The sequence below is a fragment of the Hyla sarda genome, chromosome 7 (assembly GCF_029499605.1).
Source record: "Hyla sarda isolate aHylSar1 chromosome 7, aHylSar1.hap1, whole genome shotgun sequence".
Taxonomy (NCBI): domain Eukaryota; kingdom Metazoa; phylum Chordata; class Amphibia; order Anura; family Hylidae; genus Hyla; species Hyla sarda.
In genome coordinates this window covers 178,862,526-178,885,700 of record NC_079195.1, presented here as the reverse complement: position 1 = coordinate 178,885,700, position 23,175 = coordinate 178,862,526, and the positions used below count along the sequence as shown (strand labels likewise).

The following is a 23,175-nucleotide window of genomic DNA, read 5'->3' as shown; positions in this document are numbered from 1 at the left end:
GCAGTTTGTGTGTTTCCTATGGATGGCTCCAGAATGAAAACTCCACCAGAGAACTGTTCCAGTGCTCTTCATTCTCAGGATTGTCCCAGTCATAATGTTCTGCAGGATTATGAGGTTGGTCTCATGAAATAGACCCATATTGTTTTTAGATTACATTTTTTAAAGGATTGTACATTGTTTCTCATTTTAAATTAGAAAGAAGTTCTTAATGATATTAAAGTTGAAGTTATAGTGGAAGAAGAGACAGATATGTTGGGGGATCAGCAGTGTAAGGAAAAGACAAATACAGCTAATAGTCCAGGTGAGTAATATCCACAAAATATTGGTCAATGTGCAGACATGAAATGACCAGACCTTTTTCCAATATTCATCAAATTTAAGACACAGGAAAATGTTTACAGCTTAAAGGGAAACTGTTGTCAGTGCCACTGTACTAACCTGTTAGTACAGGTTTGTTGTGCTGGTAACACTGATGATAATTATACCTATTAAATGGGTACTCCGCCCCTAGACATCTTATCCCCTATCCAAAGGATAGGGGATAAGATGTCTGATCGCGGGGGTCCCGCTACTGGGGACCCCCGGGATCTCTGCTGCAGCAACTCGCTCTGTGTGTAATGACGGGTGATACAGGGGCCGGAGCATCGTAACGTCACGGCTCCGCCCCTCATGACGTCCCCTCCCATAGACTTGTATTAAGGGGACGGGCCGTGACATCACGAGGGGCAGAGCCGTGACATCATGATGCTCCGGCCCCTGTATTGCCCGTCATTACGCATACAGCGAGTTTGCTCTGTGCAGTAATGACAGCGGGGTGCTGCAGCTGAGATCCCGGGGGTCCTAAGCGGTGGGACCCCGCGATCAGACATCTTATCCCCTATCCTTTAGAAAGGGGATAAGATGACTAGGGGCGGAGTACCCCTTTAATGATCCATGGTCCTGTTCACCCGTTTTCTTCCTTGTTCAGGCAGCAGGCTTGGTGCACTGGCGTCGCTCCAGGAGCGCACTCATGTCACCGTTGCAGCTTCCTCACTATGCCCAGCTGTGAACAGGCTTGAGTTAGCAGTTTCTGAAGCTCCACTCATGCACCAAGCCTGTTGCCTGAATAAGGAAGATAATGGGCGGATGGACCACGGATCAAGGATAGGTAAGTATCATTATCATCAGTATTTTGTATAGAAAATTATGAGACAATGGCACTCACCATCAGTGGCTTTCAGCCAATTGAACCTTCAGCAGACTGCTAAAGTTTAGATTTGCTAACAATAGTTGCAGTTAAAATATTAGGGGGAGGTTTCTGTTACTATCCACATAAAGAGAGCAAAGTTAAAGGGTTTTCGGACACCTAAAACTAGGGCTCAGTTAGGCTTCATTAAAAGTTATACAAATCATCAATATACTTTTGTGGCTGAAATTAAACAGTGTCTTTCCATTGAGGGACTCACCCCCTTGAAGAGAATTTCTCTTCTTCAGCGATTTTCCCTTCATCTCAGATTGGTAACTTCCCCCTTGCTCCCCTGCCCACCTGATACAAGCAGTTCATTTAAATAATCATTGGGGGCTCTATTTGCAGAAGCACCTGCATTTAAAGGACATCTGCAGCAAAAGACAACTTATCCTTTATCCACAGGATAAGGGATGAGTATCTGATCATGAGGGGTCTAAACACTGGGACTCCCGTGATCTCCTGCACAGGCCCCCGCATTGCCTCTCTATGTGAGCAGCTAATGCACGTAGCCCCCTCCAGGCCTCCCCTCCACGAACGCTGCCTCCCCGCCTCACCCATAGAGATACATGGAGGAGGCGTGGCAGAGCCGTGGCACTGTGCAGGAAATCGCGGGGGATCCCAGTGGTCAGACCCCCTGTGATCAAATACTTATCCCGAAAAGGGTATAAGTTGTCTTTTTCTGCAGATGTCCTTTAAGCCTGTCCTCTAGATCAACATGGTGGCATCTCTGAGACGGAGAGTGCACACTGTGCATTTGCTTAGTGTACTCTTCCATGCTAGAGGAATACACTAAACATTGTGATGCCAATATACCCCTGTAAGGCCCTTTCCTTTCCCAAAGCTATTTGACATGAACTTATCTCAGGAAAGTGGAGAAAGATGAGGGTATAGAAGACTTTAAAAAGCCTTAAATTATTGCTGGTGAGGCACTGATTTATTGGATTGTTTGAATTGCATTATCACTATCCATTGTGCTTTGGTAAAAGCAAAATAATAGAAGTCATCTTTTTCCCCACAGATGACTGGGCCAGTGGTTCAAATGGATATTTATTTTTACCTCCAGATTATGAAGTAATAGATGGCAATATTTCACAAGATACTTATAAAGAACTCTATATTACACCAAATATTCCCTCAGTCCTTTTCAGTGGATATCTTCCTACTGATTCCATTATTAACAAGGAAACCTCATCTGATCAATCACTAACTGTTAAACAAAGTAAAGGACATAGAGAGAATAAAATGTTTACTTGTTCTGAATGTAAGAAATCTAACCTTTGTAAGCATGAAATAATTCATAGAGATGAAAGTCCATTTGCGTGTCAAGAATGTGGCAAGTGTTTCAAAAAGAATTCTAATCTATCTATTCACAAGAGAATTCACAGAGATGAGAAAAGGTTTTCATGTTCGGAATGTGGAAAATGTTTTACCACAAAATCAGATCTTGTTAAACATAAGAGAATTCACACAGGGGAAAAAACATTTTTATGTTTGGAATGTGGCAATTGTTTTACTTGGAAATCAGATCTTGTTAAACATCAGAGGATTCACACAGGACAGAGGCCGTTTTCATGTTCAGATTGTGGGAAGTGCTTTTTCCGGAAGTCAGATCTTGTAAAGCATGAGAGAATTCACACAGGGAAGAAGCCATATTCATGTTCAGAATGTGCAAAATGTTTCACTCAGAGATCAAATCTAGTTGAGCATCAAAAAATTCACACAGGGCAGAGGCCATTTTCATGTTCAGAATGCAGAAGAGGTTTTACCCGGAAATCAAATCTTGTGGAACTTCTTAGAATTCATACAAGGGAGAAGCTGTTCTTGGGATTGGAATCTGGAAAACCTTGTCCAGTGAAAGGTCCTCTTGAGAAACCTAAGGAACTTGTCCATAGGGAGAAGCCACTTTCTTGTATTGAATGTAAGGAATGTTTTATTCATGAATCAGGAATTGTTGAACATCAGAAAGATCACCTTCAGACTTCATGATACTCAAACTGTAGGAAATCTTTTTCCCATCAGAAAGGACCAGATTTCACTGTAATATTTTTTTTTTCATTCAAAAAAAGTTTTATTTAAACCAACACAAGAACATACAAATTAGAGAACGATAGTTCCAGCGTAGTGGAAGCAGTCAATAAGTATATAGTTGCTCAGGTATTGACAGTATAATGCAAAAGACTAACATAACTCTGTGAACCTTAGTGTATTGTGCAATGTACTGCCGACAAGTGAGCTAAGCTCCGAGCAAGGCAGCATGGTGTCAACATCCGCACTGGACGACATTCAGATAGGAAAAAGGAGAATACAGCAAAGGGAAAATAGTTAGGAAGAGAGGTCGGGGGGCTTGAGGAACTGAGGAAGCAGATGGAAGAAGAGGGAAGAGAAGGAAAGGAGGATAGAGGAAAGCAGGGGGGGGGGGGGGAAATAAAGACTGACCTGTAATATGATGACCTGCGTCTCCTCGGTCCCGGCCCGATTCAGCGTTTGCCCCTTCTCAGGGGATGACACCGGAGAAGAGCACAGCCGACGGGAGGGGGGGGAGGGGGAATCCCCGGTATCACCCCGCCCTGTAGAGGGGAGTCTCCAGGAACGTCAGCCAGGGTCTCCAGGTCACAACATACTTTTCGTTGCGGCCCGAAGAGTCTGCCATCAATTCTTCCATACGACAAAGGAACAGTATCTCTTGGTACCATTCAGAGACAGTGGGGGGAAGGGGCGCCTTCCAATGCCTAGCGATCACTGATCTAGCAGCCATGAGCATGAACTGGGCTAAGGTTTTAGCTGGGGATTTCCGAGCCGTGGGCATGATAGACAAGAGAAGGACCTTCGGGTCATTTGGGTAGGACACACCTGTCACTGTGGAGATTCGCGAGATCACGATTGACCAGAAGGGCTGTAGAGAGGTACAGGACCACCAGACATGGGACATGGTGCCCTGAGCTCTCCCACAGCGCCAACACAAGTCCGATACCGATGGGTACATTTTGTGTAGTAATGTGAGTACCCTGTACCATTGAGAGACTATCTTGTAATTTGTCTCCTGAGCCCTACAGGAGATGGAGAATTTGACCGCCAATCCACCTGCCTTCTTTCGTCTAGTCAGTACTTGCCTGGAGATCCTAGATGGCCGACCCGCCCAGACGAAGGATCGAATCAGTGTGTCTAATTTGCGAAAAAATGGGAAAGGGATAGTCAAAGGAACTGCCTGAAAGAGGTACAGTAGGCACGGTAGGATATTCATTTTGAGGATATTGGCCCTCCCTAGCCAGGAGAAGATACCCACTGACCACTTAGTCAAGTCCTGCTCGAGAGCGGAGAGCAGCGGAGAGAAATTGATGGAGAAGGCGTCGCGCGGGTTCGCCGGGATTCGAACCCCCAGGTATTTAATCGACCCCTGGGCCCACTGAAAGGGATGTTCCCGTCTTATGCGGCCGACAACCGCCTCCGGGAGGGCTATCGGCAATGCCACGCTTTTAGACATATTAATCCTGTGATTACTGAAGTGTGAATAGAGGCGGAGGGTCCGCAGAGCAGCCGGGAGGGATGTACGGGGGGAGGAGAGATAAAGGAGTAGATCATCCGCGAATGCCGCACAGAGATGCACGTCTCCACCCAAGGAAAAACCCTTAATTTCCGGATCATTACGTAGCGCCACCATAAGGTGTTCCATACAGATTATGTAAAGGAGGGGGGAGAGCGGGCATCCCTGGCGCATTCCATTCCGGATGGGGATCGGTGGGGAAAGAGAGCCGTTTACTCTAACCCTAGCTTGGATGTCACTGTACAGAGCCGCCACTCAGCTCAGCATGGAGGGGTCCAGGCCTATTTGCTCCTGGGAGGCCCCCATTAACCCGCAGTCCACCCGATCGAATGCCTTTTCAGCATCCAATGAGAGAAGCATCAGGGGCCATTTACTGACAGAGGCCCTGTGTGTAATAGAGAAGGCCCTCACCGTTCTAGTTCTGAGGAAGCCCGTTTGATCTGGGTGGATCAGCAGGTTGTCCAAGGACAGCCGCCAAGCCGTCCGCGAGCAGTTTGGCGAAGAGTTTGGTGTCATTGTTATGGAGGGATATGGGGCGATAACTAGCACATAGATTTGGATCCCGACCCTCCTTGGGTATGACAGTGATGTAAGCATGGAGGAACGAGGGGGTAAAGTCGACTCTGGGGAGACACTGTTGAAGGCGCGACTAAGTATAGGGAGTAAGGCCTCTTTGAGAGTTTTGTAGAATTTTGATGTGTAGCCGTCAGGACCAGGGCTCTTGCCTGAATGCAGGTTGGTAATGGCCCGAGCAATCTCCTCCTCAGTGAAGGGCGCTTCAAGCATCTCAATGTCAGAGTCCGCTAGTCGGGGGAGGGCAGTCTGATGTATGTAATCTTGCAGGGAGATGGGTGGGAGGGGCGCGGGGGGATGCGGGCTGGGGGAGGTTATAGAGGTTGTAGTAGTAGCGTTCAAAGGCCCTGAGAATATCCTCTGTGAGGAACGATGTACTCCCGTCTGGGGAGCATATCGAGGGGACATAAAGTGCCGCACACTGGTCCCTAAGGGCCCTAGCCAGGTATCTACACGGTTTGTTAACATACTTGTAGAAGGCTCGGGAGCTCCTCTGACTGTTCTGTCTGTACGAGTCGTTTAACAGAGCCCGGAGGTCGTGGCGTGTCTTAATGAGGTCCCTCAACGTGGACTCCTGTTGCGTTCTCTTGTGCAAGATCTCCAATGCATGGAGTTCCTCCAAGAGGTGCTTCATCTTAGCCCCTTTCTCCCTTTTAAGGCGGGAGCCATGACTAATAAGGACTCCTCTCAGTACGCATTTGAGTGCCTCCCACTGAATAGGGGGTGGCGTATGATCGGACAAGTGGTCCCCCATGAAATTGTCAATGGTCCTCTTGAGTTCCCCCAAACAGAGGGGATCCCGGAGAAGGGTCTCATTAAGACGCCACGAAAATTGAGGGGTGTTGAGTGAGGGCATGTGAAGTGTGCAAAAGACTGGGGCGTGGTCCGAGAGGAAGAGATTGCCAATTAGTGAGGAGGAAAGCCTGGGTAAGTGGTAGTGGGGGAGGAAAATGTAGTCCAGTCTGCTGTAGGTCGCGTGGAGGCTGGAATAATGAGTGTAGTCCCGATCCCCCGGGTGCTGCACACGCCACGCATCTCATAGCTGCATGGAGTGCAGACAACGTTTTAGGCGACTGAGTTGGCGATAGGAAATCGCAGAGCGCTGCGCGGATGTGTCCAGCAAGGGGTGGAGGGCGATGTTAAGGTCTCCGCACAATATGAGCAGACCCCAGGTGAAGGAGGAGAGGGCTTGAAGGGTCCGAAGGAGGAAAGGGACCTGGGAGCTATTGGGGGCGTAAATTGCAGCCAACGTCACCACTTGGTCCAACACAGTGCCGCGCACAAAGAGGAACCTAGCCTCTGGGTCTGCTTTAGTCTCCAGTACGCTGAAGGGGAGCGATCGGTGAATGCCTATAGAGACTCCCCTGGAGCGGGCTGACGGGACAGAACTGTGGAACCATGTGGGGAAGTAGCGGCTCATCCTATCAGGGACATGGCCCATTTTGAAATGAGTCTCTTGTAGACACAAGACGCTAACCTTTTGTTTATGCATGTGGTACAGGACTTGCGATCTCTTCTCTGGTGTGTTGAATCCCTGGACATTCAGGGAGGTTACTTTCAACTCCGACATGGATGCAGTCAGGCGGTCAGCGGGTCAGGGATCGAGGCAGCGATCGGGCAGCAATACAGTTGGCCGGCAATTCGGTGAAACCTGTCAGAGAAAGAGAAGAAAGAAAAAACAAGAGTGACCAGAAAAGGAGCTGAGGTTGGGGGAGGGGGTGGGGGGGAGGGGTAGAGGAAAGTGAAGAACCAAAATGTAAACAAGTGGAAAATGAAAAACTCAAAAAGCAAGGTAACTTGCAAGGTAGAACTAACGGCAGAATACAGTGCTTGTCTGCCAAATGGGTGTGATAAGCTCACACCGGCCCTAAGTGGGGGTAACCGCTCGGGAGGGGAACAACTACGGAGATTAAAATAGATTGGAAATAGCAACACTATGCGATTCGTTACAAGTGTATATAGAAAGAAAAAAAGAAAAATTCCGTCCACGGCTATGAGAAGGCATGAACAGCAGCCTCCCGGAATAGGAGGCAACCAGGTGCTAATGGAATGGGGGAATGATACGTCAGGTGGCAAGAGGGTGTATGGGAGGGAGGTCAGGAGGACAGGGGCAGAGGGTCGTGTGGAGGGGGGGGTGGGGACTGGAGGGTGGGGGGGGGGCAGGGGGATGAGGGGGAGGGGACGGGAAGGGGGGGAGGGGAGGGGAAAGCTAGGGAGGATAACTGTAAAACATCTGTAAACGGACAATCAGAAGGAGCGAGCAATGCAGTCCCAGTATCAGGAAAAAACAAACTCTCGGAAACGGACTAAGATAACAATAAGTCCTGTAGGGCCGCCTAGGCCATCCGCACAAACATCAGGTATAGGACAGTCACCACTCGAGAGTCCGGAATCAGTTGCAACGACGGGAAAGCATTAACTCAGGCTTCAGGTCTCCAGGAAGGGCCCAGGCGACTGGCGGCACGCCCGCCGCGGACGCTGAGGAATCAGCCAACCCGGATTAGGGCGCCTGGCTGAGGATCCTTGTGATGGTCTGGGTGCTTGCAGGGGCACGTAGGGGTCTGCCAGGAAGGCGGACCAGTCCGAGAGGGACACATTCGGCAGGCCAAGGGTGGATAAGAACAAGGGGAAGTCTCTAGGCGACCGAAGGGTGGCCACAGTGTCTCCAAAGGCAACATTCAGGGCGAAGGGGAAGCCCCATCTGTATGGTATTTGTCTGTCCTGAAGAATACGCAACAGTGGCCGTAGGAGTGCCCTCTGGCGGAGGGTATGCCTAGACAGATCGGGATACAACTGGAGGGAGGCACCATCAAAGTCCATTGCACCCTGTTGCCGCACTTTAAGCATAATTTGTTCTTTCAGGGAAAATCTGTGAATCCGACATATGACGTCTCTCGGACAGGTAGGATCCGTACTTGGAGCCCTGAGAGCCCTGTGGACCCTGTCTATTTCAATATGAGTGTCTGGTGGGTGACCTAGTAGCATGTTGAACACACCAACTACTGTGGGCAGCAGGTCCTGGGTTCTGGTAGCCTCCGGTAGGCCGCGTATATGGACATTGTTGCGGCGGCTTCTATTCTCGACGTCATCTAGGTGGTCCGCCAGGGATTGCTGTATGGAGGATTGAGCACTCAAGGTGGCTTGTATATTCTGCAGAGTGTCCAGAACAGTGGTTTGGAAATTTTCAAGACGCCTCACTCTCTTGACCGGCTGGAGGTCCCTCCGCCAGGCATGTTTCATATCCAGAGCCATGGCGGTCATGTCCCTTTTGGTGGGGAGCAGCTCCAGTAGTGCTTGGGGTTCGGGATGTCCCTTAAGTAAAGCTACCGCCTGGCCGGGGGGGGGGGGGGAAGGGAGGCAGACAGTGGGTCCCCTGCGTCCACAGAGGGGTCGGATGTTGAAATGGACCCCAGCAAATCTGAAGTATTACCACCAGGAGGTATCAGGCCGTTACGGGGAGGCAGGGAAGATGGCTGGGTCGCTGTAGGGGCCAGAGGTTGAGAAGAGGGAGATACATCCCCATCTCCCCACTGTGCAGGTGGAGGAGTCTATGGGGGGGAACCCAGGGAAGGGGGGTCCACATCACTCAGTATAGGAGCTGGCAGTTGCGGGCAGGAGGGTCCCTCTTGGCTGGGGAGTAGTGAGGGGAAGCACTGCTGAGATGGAGACAGAGCTCCCTGGGGGACGGTGTGGGAGAGTGGGCCGCACCGGTGCTGTGCTAGCGGCCAGCTTGTGGTCTCCTGCGCACCCACCTCGGGCCCCATCTGTGGGGTGGAGTGATCTGGGAGTCTCGGGTTCCCCGGGTCTGCTGTGGAGGAGGGCCGTGTCACTCCGATCCCATGCACCTCTTTTGGCCGCTGCGAGGGAGGCTGTGTCTTCGGCGCGCCCGCCGAAAGTGAAGGAAGCTGAGGAGGAAGCTCGGAAGGAGACGAGGCCGGGTCACTTGCAGGTCCCGGATTGTGAGTGCTACTCTGTCGCGGCGGCGATCTTGCAGGTTGGTCCCGCAGGGCAGGGAGATGTGTCTTCTGCGGCGCCGTTCCTGAAGTCGCCGCACTTTGCCTTGTGACAGGGGGAGAGAACGCAGGCAGCACGGGGGCTCACGTGCCATTTTGGATTGCCCCGGCATGAGGGCCGCCTGGTCTCTCAGGTCCTGGAGCGGGCTGAAAAAATTATGGATCGGGACCAGAGGACGCTGTGGGGGTCCTGACGACTTGCGGCCCCTTCCTGACCGTCGGGCTTCCTGGGAGTTGGAGTTATGCAATAACTGGAGGAGAACAGTTTGGAGACCACTGTGTAGGAGTGTCCAAACTGTAGCCCTACAGATGCTGCAAAACTATGACTCCAAGCATGCCCAGACTGCCCAGACATGCTGGGAGTTGTATTTCGGCAACATCTGAAGGGCTACATGTCTTCCAGATGTTGAAAAACTACAACTCCCAGCATGCTGAGACTGTCCAGGCATGCTGGGAGTTGTAGTTCTGCAACATCTGAAGGGCCAGACGTTACAGAACTACAACTCCCTGCATGCCTGGGCAGTCTGGGCATGCTTGGAGTTATAGTTTTGCAACATCTCTAGGGCTACAGCTTGGGCACCACTGCATAGAATGCAATGAAAGCCTTTGACAGGGTGGAATGGGAGTTTCTATGGCGAGTTATGGACCAGTTTGGGTTTGGTGAAAAATTTACTAGATGGGTGAAATTGTTATACAGCGACCCCATTGCTAGTATAATAATTAATGGAAGATTGACGGATGCTTTCCCACTTTCTAGGGGAACTAGACAAGGCTGCCCCTCTCCCCGCTCCTTTTTGTATTATTTATAGAACCACTGGCTGAGGCCGTTAGAAGGTCGGTAGATATAAAGGGGTTTGGTATAAAGGGAGAGAATAACAAGATCCTTTTATATGCTGACGATATGATATTATTTTTAGATAAACCTAATGATATGATACCAACAGTAATGGAAATTGTTGATGAATTTGGAGAAATATCTGGAATGAAGGTGAATTGGGAGAAATCTTTTCTATTGCCAGTAGTGGAAGGGACAAAAATAATAAATCAGGGGATAACATGTTTAAAAAAAGGTGAATCCTTAAAATATTTAGGGATAAAAATGACATCAAATAGTAAAACATTCATGGATGCAAATAAACCTTTGAAGGAAAAAAACAAGAAAAAAGTTAATATGGCTTAAATTACCGTTATCACAGGCAGATCGGGGGGCAGCACTAAAAATGATCTTCTTACCGCAGATTTTGTATGTTATTAGGGCCGCTCCAGTATGGTTACTGAACTCTTGGTTTAAAGTTCTAGAAGCAATTCTTAATAGATTAATATGGGGACGAGGTCGAGTAAGAATAAAATACTCAGCTCTAAGGCTAAGTTTCCACTTGTTTTTTTTTAAAGGCAGTTTTTGGAAAACTGTCACTGCAGTTTTTGAGCCAAAGTCAAAACGATAAATAATAAACATTTGGTATCGTTGCGTGCGTAAATGTCCAAACTATAAAAATATTATTTTGTGACGAAAGGTGCATGCACTATTTCTTCCGTTCAATTGCTCGTCACAAAATAACGTCCGTTATTAATAACGGGCGATAACTGGTTAAAACGGCTATTAGAAAAATCCCACAGACTATAATGGGATTTTCTAACGTCCGTTAGGGATTTTCTAATGGCCATTTAACCCCGCAATGGCCCTCTATTTCCTAACGGGCTATAACGGGTACTTTTCATAGTGTAAAAGCAGCCTAACACTGACAGGCGTCAGCGGGCAAACCAACAACACCGCCTGCTGTCAAATCTATAAAGCTGACCCGCAAGGCTCCCCTCAGTACAGCTCACACATCCCCCCACCAACAACTTATATATTCAGACTAGCTTGTGCCCGTGGCTTCGCTCGCGTTAAATTTGGGGTAACATAGTATGTACTTTTTATGATCCTATAGTAATGAGGCCGCTCTGGGTAAAGTCTACGGGCATCCAAACAACCCCAATTCTTTCAACTTTGATTGCCACGTCTAAAGAGTTAATGCCGGACATCTGCCGAAACGGTGATGTCCGGCATTAGCCACGGGTCCTGGCTGCTGATAGCAGCTGGGACCATGCGGGTATGATGCTAGCTCAGCTCCTGAGCTCGCTTCATAACCCTCCCGTGCCGCAGCTCTGGGTACACCCCTTCAGGGGTGGAATTTTAGAAAACGTTAAAACACGTGTTTTTTTTTTTTTTTATCTCTAATTGTTAGCCGAACAACAAAACTTCATGCTTCTAGCTTCAAAAATGATGGACTTCCATACAAACTTTCAACCCCTTTTCCACCCCCTTAAGGGTATGTTCACACTACGGATTTATAGCTGAATCTCCGCTCGCGGTATTCAGCGAGTGGAGATTCAGCTGGCAGCCGGCGGTAGGACCACACGGCACATGTAGTGCTCGCGGACTTCCGCGCAAAGAATGAACATGTTTCAGCCGCTGAATTGTCCGCCGCTAAAATTCTGCAGTGTGAACGGGTCTCGTGGAAGACCCATTCACTCAGATGCTAACGTTCACTGTGCGGAATTTCACTCAGTGTGAACATACCCTTAGGGTTGAATTTCGAAAAAAAAACATTCTTATTCCTTGTCTACGTCTTAAAAACAACACCTGTGAAAAAATTCCGGTTTCTAGGTTCAAGGGTTTAGGCTGGGCGTTGATCAGTCAGTGAGTCAGTCTGTTTATATATATATATATATATATATATATATATATATACATACATACATATAATATAGATGGAAAACTGACTGCAGGACCTTTGATGATGTCACAGTCATGTGACGAGTTACATACATGGGACATCTAACAGCTATAGGACCTTGAATGAGGCCACATGATAGGAAGTGTAAAAAGATGGAAAAAAAAAAGCACTGCTTTACTCCGCCCCGCCTGTGGCTGATCACATGACTATGACATCATCAAAGGTCCTGTTGTCACTAGGATGTAACCTCTGCAGATAAGTTAGTGTGAATTGTATTTATTGTCATTGTCTTTTGCTGTCCTGGTGTGTAATTATTTATGTGTATAGGTGTTTCTACCTGCAATATAACTATATATATATATATATATATATATATATTCCGCTCACTTCACATGTGAAGTGTGAAGTGAGCAGAGGTATATACAGTATCTGTATTGCCACTTGGTACTGTACAGGAGCATGAGGTCCAATGATAGATAGGAGTCCCTGTTCCTGCATGTACAATCTGTGGCGCACTATGCTGAATGCATAGTGCATTGGTCTCCAACCTGGTGACCTCCAGATGTTGCAAAACAACGGCTGTCCGGGCATTCTGGGAGTTGTAGTTTTGCAACGGGTTGGAGACCACTGGCATAGTGGATTACAGGATGAACATACAGCAGTATCTACTCCTGTCTCCTATGTCACCAGGCTCCCTGTAATGTAATGCATCACTGCTCAATTCACATTCACCAGCTCAGGTGCGAGGGCAACGTGCCTGGCGAATGTACAGTAGTAAGTGGAGGTGAACTGCGCCCTGGCAACTGATTGGTGGAAGTACAAGGTGTAAGACCACAACTGGTCTATTCTTATGATTGACTATCAGTCGAAAAGTCATGAAAACTACTTTAAAGTGTTACTCCACTCCCCAGCGTCCGCTAAATTCCATGTCATACCAGAAGATTGAGTTCCTGGATGCTGTGTGTGGGCTTCCATGTTCAGGCCCGCCCCCTTGTGACGTCACGGCCTGCCCCATCAATGAAAGTCTATGGGAAGGGGGCGTGACGGACGTCACGGCCTCCCATAGACTTGCATTGAGGGGGCGGGATGTGACGTCACATGACGGGGCGAGGAGGTGGGCGTGAACACGGAAGCCCACACACAGCGTTCAGGAACTCAAGGGTAGGGGACAGATGCAGTTATAGAGTAGTGTGCTGTAAAATCTTTGTCCTATTGAACAGGAAATCCAGCTATGTAAAGTAATTCCACAGACTGATTAAAAAAATGATAGGCTTTTTTTTTTTTTTTTTTTTGGTGCCAGAAAGTTAAACCGATTTGTAAATTACTTCTATTAAAAAATCTTAATCCTTCCTGTACTTATTAGCTGTTGAATACTACAGCTGAAATTCTTTTCTTTTTGAAACACAGAGCTGTCTGCTGACATCACCAGCACAGTGCTCTCTGCTGACATCTCTGTCCATTTTAGGAACTGTCCAGAACAGCATATGTTTGCTATGGGGATTTCCTTTTACTCTGGACAGTTCCTAAAATGGACAGAGGTGTCAGCAGAGAGCACTGTGCTGGTGATGTCAGCAAAGAGCTCTCTGTTCCAGAAAGAAAATAATTTCTTCTGTAGTATTCAGCAGCTAATAAGTCTTTTTTAATAGAAGTAATTTACAAATCTGTTAAACTTTCTGGCAACCAATTGATAAAAAAAAAAAAAAAGAAAAAAGTTTTACACCGGAGTACCCCTTTAATGAAAGATAGTGAGAAAATTGCTTAAAGGTGTTGTCCTGCTGAAATAGTTTTTAATAAATGTGCCCAGGCTGTCTGATTACAAAAACCTAACCTCCCTTGCAGCATCTGTTATCACAGCACCTCATCTCTTATTCCTTATTTTCTCCTTTTTTTCCCTTTTAGGTTTTTGCAGTTGAGATTCCTTTTAACTGCCTCCAAAGATGGATAAGGACAGGAAAAAAGTGAACAACAAGATTTTAAAACTTACCATGGAAATCATCTACCTGCTTACTGGAGAGGTGAGGGGTTTTGGAAAATATCTTGCTTGGCATTGCTCTTGTATGTTATAAAGTACTGTATATACAGTACATTTAATATGTTTAACGTGTAAAGCATATGTACGTTTTTTTTTTCCCTGCAGGAAACCGTTGAATAGAGTAACAATGTCACAAAGTGTATCTGTCATTCTAAAAAAAAAAACTTTTGACATGTCACAGAGACCCCCTGAGACCCCAGCGATCTTTATTGATGTTCCATAAACTTATAGTGAAGCAGTAAGTGGGGGTCTCTGTGATATGTCAGAATTTTTTATTTTATTTTTTTTAAGGACAGGGACACTTTGAAACAATGCTATTCTATATAGAAAACACAATTGGGGAGAGCTTTTCTAGTATATCTGTGTGTGTTTGTATGTATATATATTAAGGAGTATAAAAGTAATTCTGGAATTATGAGGCAGTATATAGCAAAACCTGTTGAGGACAGAGGGGGCCATGCTTACTACTACTAAAGAAGGGGAGGGGGAGTGGTTGTTGTTGCTCCTGGGGAAGACCAGGCAGGCTTCTGTGGTAACTGGGGAAGTAGCTGCGTTTTCTGTGACTATTGAGAAAGTGGTGAAATCTACATTGAGTACTTAGGAACTGGAGGCCCTTTCTGTAGGGAGCAGAGAAGCTGTAGAGAAGAGTGAGGAGCTGCTAGGGAAGTAGGGAGGAGAGTGCGGACATGATAGTTACGAGATAGAAGAGAGTTACTTCTACTACTGTTTTTATGCACATCAAACACTCTTCCCTGGTTTGTTATACAAACTCATCCTTAGATTGATTATAAGCCAGACCTGGACAACTACAGTGATTTATCAGAGTCTCTCTCTATACTCAGGATTACACAGTAGTGAAGAATTCCCATGTATCAGGAGAATGGAAAAAGATCCATAGCTCAACCACAGAACCCCCTGAAAATGACCAGAAGATCCTAGAACTTACCCATAAGATCATTAATCTGCTGACTGGAGAGGTGAGCGCTGATGGGGATGTTAGTCATGCATTATTACTCTCCAAGGAAGGTGTCTGAATGACGACTGTAGCACCCTTTATGTCCAAAATGTCATGAGGGGGAGATTTATTATTGGATTTAGAGCTTTTTTTTGCTTACGTTGGGTGCACAAAATGTTGCACGTGCACTTTTTTTGCGACTAACCTTAGGTACAGTTTTCACTTTTCAGTAGCCACCAATTTTTGAAGTGCAAATGTCGCACATAGGCTTAAAGGGGTACTCCTCTGGCCAGCGTTCGAAAGTAAATGTTCCGAACACTGTTTTCACGCTGCTGGGGTCGGCCACACCCCTCGTGACATCACTGCCACGCCCCCTCAGTGCAAGTCTATGGGAGGGGGTGTGACGGCTGTCACACCCCCTCCCATAGACTTGCATTGAGGGGGCATGGTCATGATGTCACAAGGGGTGTGGCTGACCCCCGCAGAGTGAAAACAGCGTTCAGAACATTTACTTCCGAATGCTGGCCAGTGGAGTATCCCTTTAAAACAGTCGCAAACCTAAGCCTGCTCAGACCTGGCTTACAAAACTGCCTTTGGATGGCACTTGGAAAAAGTTGCACAAAAAGTACAACTTTTTGTGCAGAAAATTTGCAGAGGAGAGGAGGAAACATACAAAATAGCGTCCTAAAGTGATTTTATTGTTTTTTCGCTTATGTGCTCAGAATTTATAAACCCCCTTGATAGTATAATAAATGCGCACATAAGCAAAACAAAAAAATAATTACATTAAAACTGTAAACAACGATAAATGTCCCCCATGGTCTGTTTATTAATTTAGGAGTATTTAGAGGAAAAGAAAGAATCCTGCATGGGTGTCATGGAGCACCACCAGCCCTTCATGCCTCTAGGTAAGAGAAGACTTTTTCTAGAGAACCTCAAAAACAGTTTTCTGCTTTTAGTCATAACCACACATGTTCATTCTTTATTCACTTTTGTGGGTCTTCTTCAGTGGGATCCAACAAGAGAAACCCGAAAGAGAGATGTTCAAGTCCTTTTTATTCACATGGCTTTCCAGAGGAAATTCACAATGTGCCTTTGCATCAACAGGTAGGTGGGACTGAGATCACTAAAATTCCTCTATGTATTTTTGTGATGATACTTTGCCAATTGTTTATTGTTTGTGCTGTGTATTGAATCAGGATGAAGAACTGATAAATATTAAGGTGGAAGTTATAGCAGAAGAAGAAGAGACATATATGAGAAGTGAACATCAGTGTAAAGAGGAGGAAATCCCTGTATATATCAGCCCAGGTGAGTAATCCCTACTCAGTACAGAAATGATATACAGTCTTTACAACATGCTCAAGGCAGACCCTGCTGTTTCTTGCTCATCTTTATCCCCAGTCACACATATGTTATGGTAACCTTTATGCCTTGAGAGTAGGGATCTCCTACCAATGTCCTGATGTTCCTTATACATTTCATATATATCTTTGCATAAACTTGGAGTTCCTCTGCTTCTGTTATTTATTACTAATACAGACTTTGTAGTTACAAAAGGCTGAACAAGGCGTTGAGTTTTGTAAGGGAAGTATACATGTTCTAGGCACATTGGGCACTATGGTGACTTTGATGATGTTAGTAAGTTGTCCAACGTGCCTGGCTGCAAGGTAGATGGTTCACTGGGAAGCTATTAATGCATTCATATCTCACATTTATTTTTATGTGCTTTATATCTATTGCAAGGTGTTGTCTTGCCAGAATAACCTCTGTTCATGTGCCTTATTAGACCTTTCAGAAAAACTAACAATAGAAATATCCAGCTCACTGCCTTGTCTTTGCGCTACATCCAGTGCCTGAATCAGCTGATGGTGAAACTGCTACAACACCGAATATTTAGCAAAGGAATATATACAGCGCTCAGTGGAGTGTAGTAAAATGCTTCTTTATTTCATTAAAAGCACACTAAGGTGGGACTAAAGTGTTTTTTTTTTTTTTTTGGGGGGGGGGGAGGGGTTGCAGTTTAATAATATAGCTATGGATAAAGGGTAGCCCCCAGATCGAATCAGGCCTACAGTCCAATGCCTATTGTGTGCTATAGGCTTTTAATAAAGATTTAGAAAAGTATCCTTTGCTACACATCCATTAAAGGGGTTATCCAGGAATAGAAAAACAGAGCTACAATCTTTCAAAAAACGCTCCCCGTCTGTCTCCAGGTTGAGTGTGGTTCTGCAGCTCTGTTCCATTGAAATGAATGGAGCCATGTTGTAAAACCACACCCAACCTGGAGACGGAAGCTGTTTTTGTTAGCTGTGTTTTTCTATTCCAGGATAACCCCTTTAAATGCTGGTGTTACGCCGAGCGCTCCGGGTCCCTGCTCCTCCCCGGTGCGCTCGCGGCGTTCCTCTCTCTGCAGTGCCCCGGTCAGACCCGCTGACCGGGAGCGCTGCACTGACACTGCCGGCAGGGATGCGATTCGCATAGCGGGACGCGCCCGCTTGCGAATCGCATCCCAAGTCACTCACCTGCCCCGGTCCCCGGCTGTCTCGTCCTGGCGCGCGCGGCTCTGCTCCTAAGGGCGCGCGCGCCAGCTCTCTAAGATTTAAAGGGCCAGTGCACCAATGATTGGTGCCTGGCCCAATCAGTCTAATTAGCTTCCACCTGCTCCCTGTCTATTTAACCTCACTTCCCCTTCACTTCCTTGCCGGATCTTGTTGCCTTTATTGTGTTTGCCATTACTGTGTTCCTGACCTCTTGCTATATCCATTGACTACGAACCTTGCCGCCTGCCCCGACCTTCTGCTACGTCTGACCTTGCCTCTGTCTAGTCCTTCTGTCCCACGCCTTCTCAGCAGTCAGCGAGGTTGAGCTGTTGCCGGTGGATACGACCTGGTTGCTACCGCCGCAGCAAGACCATCCCGCTTTGCGGCGGGCTCTGGTGAATACCAGTAGCAACCTAGAACCGGTCCACCGACACGGTCCACGCCAATCCCTCGCTGACACAGAGGATCCACATCCAGCCTGCCGAATCCTAACAGCTGGATATGTTTTCTTTGCTCCACATTTCCGGGAAATTACGTAAGGGCATATAATGTGGGGTCAGCCAAGCTGATTTTAGTGGAGTCATTTATGAATGCATATGCAGTGGCTTTGAGGAACTCACAGTTCAGTTTTTGCAGTGCAAAGCGTTGTGAGGCAAATATCCAATATATTCACGATCTGGGCTCCACTTGCCGTCTGCTGCAAATGCGGTTATGATGCGGAACCGAGCCATGTTCATCTCACCCGACCCATGATGTACCAGTAGCTTAAGGGTTGGAAACAGTCAAGCAACCAAAAAGATCTGTAACAGCATCCTTAAATGGGTTGTCCAACAAATGAAACAACCTGTGAATGGTGTCAAAAAGTATAATAAAGCAACATAATAATTTAATGTTATTACTCATAGTGCAAAGAGATCTTCCAGATGAGCTGTGCTGCTTGGCTCGTAGCTGTGACATTAAGTTCACACTCTCTGAATGCAGTCTGCTTTATTCCTGCTCCCTTTTTCCGTCCTGTCTACATGGGACAAGACCAGTGATGTTAAGTGGGGAGCTCATATTACTGCTAATTAGATTTGTGACTCATTACATGACACAGCAGTGCCGGAAACTACTGGGAACGAGAGAGGCTTCCTGCTGCCTTATCTAATGGGCCATAAATCAAATGAGCAGTAATATTAGCTCCCTTTTCACTTCACTGGTCTTAGCCTGAGCAGACAGGAGGGAAGAGGGGAGCAGGGATGCAGCAGACTGCATTCAGAGAGTGTGATGTCACAGCTACAAGCCAGAATTGCTAATAACATTATTATATAAGTAAGTGTCTTCATTTTACTTTTTTGCATCATACACAGGTTGCTTCTTTTGCCAGATAATTCTTTTTAATAATATGGGTCTTCATGTATTGCATCCAAAAATGGTGCTGTTGGGTCTTTCTTAAGCCTCAGGTGAAAAGTAGAATGAGGTAAATATTAGACAACTCCATCCCATCCTGATTTCTGCCTGTAGGACTGTGGTACAGGAAGCCTTACACTGAGAATGTGGTAAAATGTAACTTCTTGGAAGCTAACAGATAATGTAACTACTTTTCTTCGCAGCAGATACCAACTTCAAGAGCTCAGCAGCACATCTCTTTTTATCTCCAAGTTCAAAAACAGAAGAGAAAAACATCACACAAGATTCTCTAAGTGAACAACCCATTACCCAAAATACATCGCAAGGACTTTATACTGCAGATGTCCTATCTGAACTCTGGGATCACGAGGAACCACCTGATACATCACAAATAGTTTCTCACAGTACTGATCGCAGGGGATATAAAACCTTTCAGTGTATTGAATGTGGGAAAACTTTTGCTAAAAAATCAGTTCTTGTGGAGCATCAGAGAATTCATACAGGAGAGAAACCATTTTCATGTTCAGATTGTGGAAAGTGTTTTACCCAGAGATCAAATCTTGCTCAGCATCAAAGAATTCACAGAGGGGAAAATCCATTTATGTGTCTGGAATGTGGGAAATGTTTTTCCAAGAAATCCAACCTTCTTAGACATCATAGAATTCACAGAGGTGAGAAGCCATTTGCCTGTTCTGATTGTGGAAAATGTTTTACAAGTAAAAGTCAGTTAAAGGTGCATCATAGAATTCACACAGGAGAGAAGCCCTTTAACTGTATGGATTGTGGAAAATGTTTTATCCAGAAGTCAGATCTTGTTAGACATCAGAGAGTTCACTCAGATTCAAGAGTCACCTCAAATCCTCAATTTACTATTGATCTCCCACAGCCCCGAATTATTGCTACTTAAGTCTGGGATCATAAAGGAAAATTAAAGGAGTATTCGGGGTTTATACATCTTATCCAAAGGTTAGGGGATAAGATGTATGATCACAGGGCTCTCGCTGCTGGGGACCCCCGTGATCTCGGTGCAGCCCCCAGCCTTCTGCCGGCTGCCTCCGAGACTTTCTCCACGGCCACACACCCTTGTGATGTCACGTACCCCCCCCCCTCAGACATGAACGGAAAGGGCGTGGCCGTGACGTCCCATCCCCATCTCAGGGGCTGCACCGAGATCGCGGGGGTCCCCAGGGGATAAGATGTATAAAGCCAAATACCCCTTTTAAGAGGCGGATAGAGCCTCGTTGTCCTTCAAAATAATGGAACCAAATAGTCACCTTGAATAATGGTGCCAACAGAGTCCCTATGGATCCTCTTTTCTGTACACACTTTTGAATTGTGTTCTGAAAGGCATGCATCAATTTAGTTTAACCCTTTATGTGCTACATTTATGGGCCTCAATCATAGAACTTTCTCTAACAATACTAAAAACTGGTTTTGTTTTTGCATTCCATTTATAAGAACTTTCATGAAAAGAGATGTTCCTTCTGGAAACCTTATCATATCTTTATAGCTCAATCAAAGTTTACCAAGGAACTAGGTAAGAAATGATAACAGGTTGTACAGCAGAAATAATGCCATATATGTGTGTATAAATGTAAAAAAAAAAAAATAGGCCAAATAAAGACTTGTAAGGCAGGACCTTAGAATAAAATATCAAGCACAGCTGAACTGTACTATGTAAAAACAAAAAACTACACTAGGAAAACATATCACAGTTACAGAGACATGCATACAACAGAACAGAATGAGGAAGGGGCACAAGGACATATATTAAAGGAAAGAAAATAATGCTCTCACTATTTATATCAGGGGTTGTGGAAGATTTGCTAACCAAGTTTGATTGCGGATTTTTTGAATATAAGCCAGGTCATCAGGTCTACAGAAAAGAATTCCTCCATCCATTGTATGGAACTAAATTCCGCCAACCATTCCAGAAGGGAAGGGGGTGTTTGGATTTAAAATTTAAAGGGATATTCCGGTGGAAATTTTTTATTTTTTTTTAAATCAACTGGTGCCAGAAAGTTAAACAGATTTGTAATTTGCTTCTATTTAAAAATGTTAATCCTTCCTGTATGTATCAGCTGCTGTATGCTCCAGAGGAAGTTCTTTTCTTTTTGAATTTATTTTCTGTCTGACCACAGTTCTCTCTGTTGACACCTCTGTCCATGTCAGGAACTGTCCGGAGCAGGAGAGGTTTGCTATGGGCATTTGCTCTTGCTCTGGACAGTTCCTGACATGGACAGAGGAGTCAGCAGAGAGCACTGTGGTCAGACAGAAAATACATTCAAAAAGAAAAGAACTTCCTCTGTAGCATATAGCAGCTGATAAGTACTGTGAGGATTAACATTTTTAAATAGAAGTAATTTACAAATCTGTTTAACTTTCTGGCACCAGTTGATATAAAAAAAAAAAATGTTTTCCACTGGAGTACCCCTTTAAGTATGATTTACTTCTACGCAGATACCACACTCGGGAGAATGGAGAGCAGAGCTAATGCCCACTGAGCCCGTTACCACTGACTTGGGTATATAGTTGGTTGAGGGCATACCAAAAGGGGCTGATGAGTTTACGCATTCACCAGACGTGGAGGTGAGTACCCTCTTCTTCCCCGCACCTCCAATAGCAAGCAGAGCTCAGGGTAACATCTGTTTCAGCATAGTAGGTGTGCAGTACCACCGCGAAAGAAGCTTATAGTTCTTCTCCTGAGGACAACAAGCGATAGAAGACTTGTGAGTGAAAATAAAACCCGCAGTGCAGTCTTAAGGAGCCATCTCCCACTCCCTCTCCTCAAGGAAAGGCACCAATGGAAATCAAATTTATCAATCCATGGAAATCTGGATATGGAGTCACACACAAAATCAAAGTGGAAAACCACACTACAGGCTGATCCAACTTTGATGTAATGTCCTTAAAACAAGTCAAAATTAGGCTCAGTAGTGTGTGTGGCCTCCATGTGCCCGTATGACCTCCCGACAATGCCTGGGCATGCTCCTGATGAGGTGGAGGATGGTCTCCTGAGGGATGTCCTCCCAGACCTGGACTAAAGCATCCGACAACTCCTGGACAGTCTGTGGTGCAACGTGGTGTTGGTGGATGGAGCGAGACATGATGTCCCAGATGTGCTCAATCAGATTCAGGTCTGGGGAACGGTCGGGCCAGTCCATAGCATCAATGCCTTCCTCTTGCAGGAACTGCTGACACACTCCAGCCACATGAGGTCTAGCATTGTCTTGCATTAGGAAGAACCCAGGGCCAACCGCACCAGCATATGGTCTCACAAGGGGTCTGAGGATCTCATCTCGGTACCTAATGGCAGTCAGACTACCTCTGGCAAGCACATGGAGGGCTGTGCGCCTCCCCCCCCCCCCCAAAGAAATGCCACCCCACACCATTACTGACCCACCGCCAATCCGGGCGTGCTGGAGGATGTTGCAGGCAGCAGAACATTCTCCACAGTGTCCAGACTCTGTCACATGTGTTCAGTGTGAATCTGCTTTCATCTGTGAAGAGCACAGGGCGCCAGTGGCAAATTTGCCAATCTTGGTGTTCTCTGGCAAATGCCAAACGTCCTGCATGGTGGTGGGCTGTAAGCACAACCCCCACCTATGGATGTCGGGCCCTCATATCACCTTCATGGAGTCTGTTTCTGACCGTATGAGTCGACATACACATTTGTGGCCTGCTGGAGGTCATTTTGCAGGGCTTTGGCAGTGCTCCTCCTGCTCCTTCTTACACAAAGGCAGAGGTAGCGGTCCTGCTGCTGGGTTGTTGCTCTCCTACGGCCTCCTCCACGTCTCCTGATGTACTGACCTGTCTCTTGGTACCACCTCCATGCTCTGGACACTATGCTGACAGACACAGCAAACCTTCTTGCCACAGCTCGCATTGATGTGCCATCCTGGATGAGCTGCACTACCTGAGCCACTTGTGTGGGTTGTAGACTCCGTCTCATGCTACCACTAAAGTGAAAGCACCACCAGCATTCAAAAGAGACCAAAACATCAGCCAGGAAGCATAGGAACTGAGAAGTGGTCTGTGGTCACCCTGCAGAACCACTTCTTTATTGGGGGTGTCTTGCTAATTGCCTATAATTTCCACCTGTTGTCTGTTCCATTTGCACAATAGCATGTGAAATTGATTGTAAATCAGTGTTGCTTCCTGAGTGGACAATGTGATTTCAC

General features: G+C 46.3%; 1 protein-coding gene across 5 annotated transcripts; it reads left to right on the top strand.

The window, feature by feature from the left end:
• Positions 1 to 220: 220 nt before the first annotated feature.
• On the top strand, positions 221 to 20,645 carry LOC130282840 (gastrula zinc finger protein XlCGF48.2-like). Of its 5 annotated transcripts, XM_056531682.1 has the most exons (8): positions 12,288 to 12,334; positions 13,975 to 14,090; positions 14,950 to 15,084; positions 15,901 to 15,970; positions 16,072 to 16,169; positions 16,262 to 16,373; positions 19,198 to 19,665; positions 20,453 to 20,645. In XM_056531682.1, the coding sequence occupies exons 2-8, from the start codon at positions 14,013 to 14,015 to the stop codon at positions 20,461 to 20,463; spliced, it is 972 nt and encodes a 323-aa protein (XP_056387657.1). In that variant the 5' UTR covers positions 12,288 to 12,334; positions 13,975 to 14,012; the 3' UTR covers positions 20,464 to 20,645. The 5 variants fall into 5 exon arrangements, with proteins under 5 accessions (XP_056387654.1, XP_056387655.1, XP_056387657.1 ...); XM_056531679.1 differs by lacking the exon at positions 12,288 to 12,334 and adding an exon at positions 221 to 301 and having other exon boundaries at positions 19,198 to 20,645; XM_056531680.1 differs by lacking the exon at positions 12,288 to 12,334 and adding an exon at positions 3,039 to 3,146 and having other exon boundaries at positions 19,198 to 20,645.
• The last annotated feature ends 2,530 nt before the right edge of the window (positions 20,646 to 23,175 follow it).

Coding starts and splice junctions, on each gene's coding strand:
- LOC130282840 (XM_056531679.1), top strand. CDS start 14,013: ATGGATAAGGACAGGAAAAAAGTGAACAACAAGATTTTAAAACTTACC. Junction 14,091..14,949: donor TCTACCTGCTTACTGGAGAG/GTGAGGGGTTTT, acceptor CTCTATACTCAG/GATTACACAGTAGTGAAGAA. Junction 16,374..19,197: donor CCCTGTATATATCAGCCCAG/GTGAGTAATCCC, acceptor TTTTCTTCGCAG/CAGATACCAACTTCAAGAGC.